Raw genomic sequence first — 8,548 nt, 5'->3', positions numbered from 1 at the left:
CCTTGGATGTTATCAGACATCTTGCCCTAGAATAAAGTCCGGATAATCTGCCGTTAAAGACTAGATAATTAGCTTAGTCTCTTGTGTTTCGAGCTCAATAGAAAACGTGCATGTCACCTTAAATTCCACCTGTCACGGTGAAATAAAGCATAACTATCCACGGTCAGATTTTACAGGGGTGAATTATCTTGATCTCTGTTCTGTTCTCTTTTTTAAACACAAAAATGATGTCATGTGTTCCTCGACACAACCTGCGCCATCGTGTGGAGACATACAGAATAATTTAATATCGTCCTCAGGTGTGTGTGTGTTTTGTTTGAATTTAAAAAGAAGTGTATTATATTTGGTTCCAACCATGAATGTTTGAATTTCTTTAAAAAGTAGACTGAAGATGTTTTTTGTTTCTCCAGAGACGAAATTGTTCTAGATTGATTGATCTTGTCTGGCTGCCACTTCGGTTCTTCTGTCGATTACTTCTGGCTTTGTAGAGGGAAGTCTCTTGATTGAACATGTCGGCTACAAACCCGTCGCAGCTGCTCCCGCTCGGTTTGTAAAATCTCTATGATGCTGTGTTTTGTTCCTGACGTCTGTGGGTTTAAATGAGGCTGTTCCGAGTCATCGTGCGGCGGCCGCAGTTTAAGCCGCGGCTCACTGAAAATCATTTTCTAGGCAGATGTTTGCTAGTTAGCATTAGCATCACGCCGGTAGGGAGCTAACGTTGCGGCTTTACTCTCTGCAAGCACAAACAAAATGCTTCTTATTTGATTTAGTTTGTTTATTAAAGTGTCAGAGGGGAGTTTCTAGCTGAAAAGTTAAAATAAAAAAAAAAACTATCATTTTTGTAATGGTGATTTAAAGAAATAATACGAAAAAAAGCTGCTTTTATCTGTGTCAATGTGTTACATTGCACTTAATGAAAACGTAATTCACAGATTTGCCCTGGCATGTTCAAAATACATTGTCGTCCTTTTATTTCTATTTAGTTATAGGTGATGCTTTTTAAAATATGTGTTTGCATATTTGTAATCCAGTCAAACTTCTATTTTTTATTTTATTTTAAGGGGATCGGTTTAATGTTATATCCATGTGACTAGGAGGCTATTATTAAATATTTATGGTATTTCAAAGGGTTAACTGTTGAGTCCTTAAGAAAGATAGACACCAGTTAATAAAGCGGTTAAGTGAAGTGTAAGAAGTAGAAACACCCACCTGAATTACAGGATGTGTAATTTCTCTGTATTTTTCCTTTTGCAGAGCTTGTGGACAAATGTATCGGCTCCCGAATTCACATCGTCATGAAAACTGACAAAGAAATTGTCGGCACCTTGCTGGGCTTCGATGACTTCGTCAGTATCTTTTAATTAAAACGTGTCCAAATGAGCGAGTTAGTGCACACCTAAACACCAACAATTTACAAAGTGTTACCGATGTTACTGTATTGTTCTGTACACACCATAAACTGTTTGAAATCATCCATGCTGTGAGGTGGAGCTGATGCAATGAGAAGCAGTGAACTATCGTGCTGCTTTTTGTTTCTGTTTTATTTAGAAATGTGAGAGAGGACACTTGCAGAATACCATTGGCATAAAAAAAAATGTGTAGATCTGTACAATGGGGGACAAATAGACTGATCAAATAATTTAAGGAAACAGTCAGTCATCACAGTACAACACAGAGTTCAACGTCAGGCATGTCAGTCTGTCCAGGTAGGAGTAATAAACCATCATAAATCTATTTCTGCCAAATTGGTGCAAATTAAAGTAACAACAGGTTGTGAATTTGATAACTTAAGAGGGAAGTCAGCTAGGATTTTCAAATTGATAACATAGGTGCACCTTCTAAAAGTCTTGGAGTTTGAATCTCGGTGACCTTGACTTCAAGGTCAGAGTAAGTTTTGTGAAATTCTTGTGAATGCGATAACTTGAGAATGAGGGGACATAGGATTTTGAATTGATACCACAGTTGTGTCTACTAGGATGAGGAGTACCGCTGGTGGCCGCCAGTTAATTAATGAATTAGTTAATTAATTATTAGGGATTAATAGGAAGTAGAAAGGCTTCTGTAGATGGGCGCTGGTACTGCTCACGTCCACGTCTCCACATCCTCCTGCTCGTTTGTGTAAACCTTCTAGCTTTTAGCTGCACTTTGATGTCTCTTTACTGTTTATTGTTGCACAGTTTGTCTTTAACTGTGTGTGTCAGACATGGTCCTGGAGGATGTGACAGAATTGTAAGTACTCCTGTTACATTTTTACTCTAACTACACCTTTTCTCGGGTTCACTGCTGACTATATTTATAAATGAATGTGTTGCAGTGAAATCACACCAGAGGGGAGGAGGATAACCAAGCTGGACCAGATCCTCCTCAATGGCAATAACATCACCATGGTAACCAAACAAACATCTGATCATGTCCTATAATCCCCCGTGTTTTAAACCTTGACAGGATGATTTATGGCGGCATATTTTCTCTTCTGCAGCTCATCCCCGGTGGAGAAGGACCAGAAGTATAAATGGCTGGAGGCCGGTTAATCTTCCTGTGTTGCTGTTCCTGACTTTATTATGTAATTATTATTGTTGATGTCTTGTTTTTTCTTTGGGTTTTTCCCTCCTGATCCTGAATGAGAAAGATATTTTTGTAATAAGATTCCTCACTGATGAGAGGTGCACATGCCGAAAAGTTTTTCTTTGTTAAAAATAAATCTGAGGATGTCACACAGTCTGAAAAACACTTTTCTTTATTCATTCTTTACCACACAACTTAAAATTTAGTGCAAATCTTGGTATAAAACCAAAGTGTTACCATGAAACAGCAGAACTAAAAACCCCCCATCCAGTTGTTTATGTATTTATTTTAAATGTTTATCAAACAAAGAGCCGGATACTTGATTGATATTGAGTTTAGCAGGTGATCAATGCAGCTGAAGGTTGTTTAAATTCATCCCAGTGGCTTTTCCCGTTCCCCGGGAGCCTCAGTACATCGAGGGCTTCTCCTCTCCTTTTGGGTTGGTCACCTTCTCCAGGTTTTTGCTGATGATGTCATAAAGCTCGGCCTGAGGAAAACAAGCAGAAATGCAGGTAAATAATCGACTTACAGCAGCTAAAAATACATTGTTAGTGATTAAACTATTTGAAAATCAGTTTTTCAATCTTATAGAAAAACTCAAATATTTTATTTAAGATCCATTTTTTTCCATGGTTTAAGTGTTTGGGGGGAAAATATAAATCTAGGCTTCTTACGTAGAAGCCGCGGATGTCAAGAACGATCACTCTGATATCCGAGTAGATGGCCTGATCCTTCTCGTGAACGAGTGAGCGGTAGTCCATCTGAGGGCAGAAGAAAAGAGTTAAAGGCATTTTTAAGATTTCCTTTTTGTTTCATAAACTTCAAGGCTCGAGGCTTGTTGGGGTGTTCAATGATGAAAAAGACCAAAACCAGCTAGTGTTCATCTATCTCTGAGATCTTTGTGTCTTCTCTCAGGCTTTAAGCTCATATTCAGCGTATTTAGCTTTGCAGCTCTTTCATCCACACGTATTCAGTCTTGCTTCTACTGACTTTAATCCATTTTGAATGGAGTTATCTGACTAATGTGACTCGCTGTGTGTAACAGACAGGTGATCGGGTTTTGGTGAGTGAAATTCTGGGATCTGATTAGTTTGTTATGTCACAGTAATTAGCAGGTATGTCTGGACAAAAGGGCGGCCAAAAACTAACAGTGGTGGCCAAAATGCTAAAAGTGAGACTTCAAAATGCTGCCATCATCCACCTTTTTTATTGTTCAAATCTGGTACTGACATTAAATCCAGCTGTTCTTTCCACTTCAAAGAAAATTTCCCAAAACTCATCCAGCATCACTTCCTCTGCTCCGTGTGGTGGTCAGGATGTACATTATTAGAAAACTTTGGGAACCACTGCTCCAGCTATTGTCTGAGGAAGGTTTTTAAGGGCGTTTTCACACCTATAGTTCGTTAACTCTGGTCCGAATCATTTGATGAGTTTGCAAACTTGTAGCTTTTTTCCTGTGATTTGGATTCTTTTCACACAGAAAAGATTTGGATTCTTTTCACACAGAAAAGAATCCAAACAAACCAAAGTGCATGATTACAAAAATGTGAGAACATTCAGTCCCCGTATTGGCCAGATGTGCCTGGGGTGGGAGCGACAAAAGTAAAATCAGGAACAAGGTGCTGAGTTCTGGAGGATTACGTTCATTTCACAGCTAGCTGCTAACTTGTACAGACCTTTGTCTACCTTGTCCACATCCCAGAATGCAAACCATATGTAGGTACAGGGATATGTTTAGCTTATCTAGCAACGTACACTTGGTAGTTGGTTCAGATTAAGGTCAGAGTGCATTCACAACATAAATGAACTGTATGGGAGGTCGTTAGGAACCAGGCCTAGACTACCTCCTCCAAAGGGTCTTGGTACGATTGTTTTGGTCCACACCCAAATGTGATTACAGTGCTCACATGTGCACAAAAGAAACACAATGGGGTGCAAATCAAAACCAGAGTTCAATTTGAATGAACTAAACACAGCAGGTACGAAAACACTCTAAGTGTGTTTGAACTCTGTGGCACGATGTTTGCAGTCTGCGTTCAAATGTAGAGAGGCAGAGATCATCACTCACCACATGAGTTTCCTTAGAAGCTTTGGCCACAGCGTCCCCCCTCTCTGTGAAGTACCTGAGGATTTAAACAGCAGTGATGAAAGGCTCCACTCTCAGTAAAATTACTCTAAAGTTGACACAAAGGCAGCTGCCGTGCTTTAAAGAAGCATTTACGTCCAACCTACTTGTTGATGTTGGTCTGAAAACCGTCGACTTTGGTTCTCACTGCAGCGATTCTCTCCAAGATTTTCTCCTGTGGTGTAAAAAAAAAGCCTTAAAGGTCAACGTATTTCTTTATCACATTAATGCACAAGCTGAAATCAGTGGCTTTATATTCAATTAAAATGAAAGAACAGCCAAATAAACAGACGACGTATACCTGGATGGCAACTCCGAAGTCGTTTCCATCCTCTATCTTTGGGATGAGGTGCTGAATCCAGCAGGTGACCTGCAGTTTGAACCCAGAGCATTAATCCTCATTTTAAAATCGTTCTCATATTGTTTCTGTCATAGAGCATCAACCAGCCCTCAGAGCGGCAGTGATTCACTCACAGTGATGATGGTCTCTCTAAAAGCGACTATCTCTGGTTTCACTCTCTCTAGCACCATCATGATCTTCTCGTTCCCCTTGATGAAGCCACACTTCGGGGCTGAAGAGCAGAGAGAACAGATGAAGCCTTTGTTCCCCGTCCCCACAGACATCACATGTTACCTTTCAGTTTTCACACGTGTGACTACAAAAATGCCTTACGCTTCTTCTTCTTCTTCTCGTCGTCTTCATTCTTGTCGGTCTCCATCTCCTGAGAGAGACATTTTTTTACAGAGTGAGAAAAGATCAGCTTTACCGCGCGTCTTAAATCAATTAAAAATGTACAAATCAGATGTCACAGTTGCAGTTTGTGCACAGCCTTCCTCCTTCTTTTATAATCCTATCTGTGACCCCACAGCAGCATGGCAGGGTGGGGTCATTTTTGTGATATCCATAGCACATGTTTTGTCTCCATAGGTGCTATACCCCTTTTTTCTCCTCCAAGTGAGGAAGCTGAATATTTGCACTCACATTAATCCAGTTAAAATTCATTCAGAGCCAATAAAGACACATTCAAAGGTCAAAACTGTCACAGTGAGATGTGAGTGTGTCGGTCGACTCTGTGTCAATTAATACACTAGTGAAGAGCACGCCAGAAAAGTAACTTTCAGTATATTAAAAAATATAACTGAGATTTTTGGAAGGGCAAAGCTTGCAAAGCTTCTGGTCTCTAATGTTTTCTCAGAAAATTTGAGCTTAATTTTTGTGAAACTGTTCCCCTGATTTTGACTGTTTTAAGGAATATTATGTGCCTTGTATATGACAAGCTGCAAACCAAACATCAGTCCTCTACCTGCAAAGCGGGGTCTTTACAGGCCTCCAAATCTGCAGTCAGAGATCAGACTTTAAGCTTCTGTCACTATGTTATCCCGAGCTTCACCCCGAGAGTCATGTAGACTCTCAGGGTGTTTTATTTTAATTCGATAAGCAGAGATGAAATGAACCAAAAATTACAGACCTTTACTTATCCCAACTTCTGTCTATAACTGACCTTTTCTTATTCCTTCTGTATGATATTATAAAGAAAAGGTGTTATAATAATATAATTAGTAGCGTTGTCCTGAATCTTATCTGGATGTCCAGCTCATTGTTGTTCACGAGCCACAATTAAAGATGTCCAAACCAACCCAGATTTATTTTAACATGCGTTGGTACAGTCCAAGTTAAATAATATGTCTTATTACATGTGCATTTCAAATCACTGTGACTGTGTAAAGCTCTAGAAATATTAACTTCCACGCCTGTGTAGTAAAGTGAGGATATTAGAAACTCCATGGCACTTTACATAGCTGTGCTGATAACAGTCTACTAATCAAAAGGTCGGTGGTTCGATACCCGGCTCCTCAAGTCTACATGTTGAAGCGTTCTTGCGTGAGAGGCAATGTATGGGTCAATTACAGTTGCCGAATGACCCAGTTCTTTCAAAGTAAAAGCCTTCTCACTGTTTTAGTGGACTGAAGCACATTCATATGGAATGAGTGATCTCAAACACATTTATGTTGGTCATGTTTAGTGAAAGGTGAAGCTAAAAGCGTCACAGACTGCTGCGCTCTCACCTCGTCCTCGGGGGAAGGAGGGTCTGGTATGGGGATGTCCAGAGGAGCCCTAAGGGAAGCTGTTTCTGTGATGCTGAAGACCTCATCCTGACAAAGTAATCAAATAAAAGACAAACATAAGGACAAGAGTGAAGAGCAGTTTTCCCAGGTCAAAGGTCACAGAGGCTGTCAGTTAAAATGCTTCACCATGAGCAGAGAGTCCAGCTTTATGATCTTCAGAGGGATGAAGTCAGAGAAGAGATTTTCTGCCTGGAAACACACACACACACACACACACACACACACACACACAAAGAGGGGAATCAAGTCATCATTAAGTCATCAAAAGGTGGTTTATTTCAATATTTTACTAATTTAACGCAATCAGTGTGTCAACTGACCTCCCGATACAGAGCCTGGCGGAAGTTGTCCACCTGTGGAGACAAGGTGAGCAGACTAAATAAACCAAATAAAACACGGTTCAAGTGCTGACTCACGTTTGTGAAAAGCTTTACTTTCGTTTTCCTGCCCTCTGCGGGGGACTTTCCGCTGCTTTTCCAACTATAACCGACTGCTTTCAAACACACCGAGGCTCAACACTCACACAAAGTCCGCTTTAAAGTCACTGCAGGCCGCCGGGAAGCCGTTTAGCTCCTTTACCGTGCAACCTGCTCTCCTCAGAGAGCGCTTACTCCCACAAAGCAAAAGCTCACCGACTTACCTTCCCCGCAGTCGTGCTGCTTATTTTCAGAGTCGCTGCCTTTGACATGACTAAAGAAACTTTTTTTCAGGAATATATTATCATAAATATATCCGCTGGAGCGGGTTAAATGAAGTCCGACGGCTGCAGCACAGGACAATATGTCTGTCTGGTGGATTTTTTTATTTCCTCATTCACTTTGCTTTCGATTTGATATCGGATGCGCCTCCTACTGACTCCCTCCTCCTCTCCTGGCACAGCCTCAGTTTTCAAACTTGAATATCCTGTACATGGCAACCCAGTACTTACGGTACAGATATCCAGAGGCGTTTACAGGACTCTTTAAGAAGAAGGGGGTTGTCTGATCAGAAATAAGTACATAGGCTAAATAAATAAATGCAGAGCAAAATAGTGATTTTACAATAAATACATTTTAAAATCAATTTCCAAAGAGTTTAAGAATTTAAATATATACTGTCAATTTTAAAATGACCTCTTTTAATCTTCTGTACAGTGTAAGCCTGTAGAATAAAGCTTAAATTGGATCAGGTTCACTGATATAGCCTCACATCGGCTGCAGTATAAAGCTGATTTCACCCTTAATGTTTTCTTTTACACCCCTAAAGGACTTTTGACAAAAGAAACTGAAAAAGAAAATGAAACTGAGCTAATGAAGAAAAGTCATGTGGTTTAAACAAAATGTAATTATTTATTATGATTCTTCATTGGCTCATCCTGAGCTCGTCTTTTGTCTTGTATTTGTATGAAACAGCTTAATCTGCTGATGGAGTTCAACGAGTCAACAAGTCATCAGAGTTAGAGCAAAATTAATGAATGACGTTGGGTGTAATATATATACTTCTTCTAGAAGATTGTGCTAAAGTGAACGTGACTTTGCACAGTAGCTTCTTGTTCGACTGGTCAAGAAACCTGAGAAGCTTTAAATATATAAAACAAAGGTTTTTATGAGCTCACACATTTTTTTGAAGTGAAATAAAATAAAACTATACTTTAGAAAAAAGACAAATAAATGGGAAAATTATTTACTCCCTTAAAATGAACCTAAATAAAAATGTGTCTGTACCTAATAAAGTGGCACTCACTGGTAGTAC

General features: G+C 39.7%; 2 protein-coding genes across 3 annotated transcripts; one reads left to right on the top strand and one right to left on the bottom strand.

Annotated features, from left to right (window-relative positions):
• Positions 1-162: 162 nt before the first annotated feature.
• lsm5 (LSM5 homolog, U6 small nuclear RNA and mRNA degradation associated) lies at positions 163-2,728 on the top strand. 2 transcript variants are annotated; one of them, XM_003439309.5, is made up of 6 exons: positions 163-299; positions 411-546; positions 1,255-1,350; positions 2,202-2,229; positions 2,315-2,387; positions 2,480-2,728. In XM_003439309.5, the coding sequence occupies exons 2-6, from the start codon at positions 510-512 to the stop codon at positions 2,510-2,512; spliced, it is 267 nt and encodes an 88-aa protein (XP_003439357.1). In that variant the 5' UTR covers positions 163-299; positions 411-509; the 3' UTR covers positions 2,513-2,728. The 2 variants fall into 2 exon arrangements, with proteins under 2 accessions (XP_003439357.1, XP_013132405.1); XM_013276951.2 differs by lacking the exons at positions 163-299; positions 411-546 and adding an exon at positions 586-704.
• On the bottom strand, positions 2,722-7,647 carry psme2 (proteasome activator subunit 2). The gene is made up of 11 exons (XM_003439307.5): positions 7,458-7,647; positions 7,138-7,170; positions 6,944-7,006; positions 6,758-6,844; positions 5,364-5,412; positions 5,165-5,262; positions 4,992-5,060; positions 4,798-4,865; positions 4,634-4,688; positions 3,240-3,326; positions 2,722-3,052 (listed from the first exon to the last, which is right to left on the bottom strand). Exons 1-11 carry the CDS (start codon positions 7,503-7,505, stop codon positions 2,972-2,974), a joined length of 738 nt encoding a protein of 245 aa, XP_003439355.1. The 5' UTR covers positions 7,506-7,647; the 3' UTR covers positions 2,722-2,971.
• Positions 7,648-8,548: the final 901 nt, after the last annotated feature.

The sequence above is a fragment of the Oreochromis niloticus genome, linkage group LG9 (assembly GCF_001858045.2).
Source record: "Oreochromis niloticus isolate F11D_XX linkage group LG9, O_niloticus_UMD_NMBU, whole genome shotgun sequence".
NCBI lineage: Eukaryota > Metazoa > Chordata > Actinopteri > Cichliformes > Cichlidae > Oreochromis > Oreochromis niloticus.
Note: the sequence above shows the minus strand (reverse complement) of the source record. Positions and strands in the feature narration are given on the sequence as shown.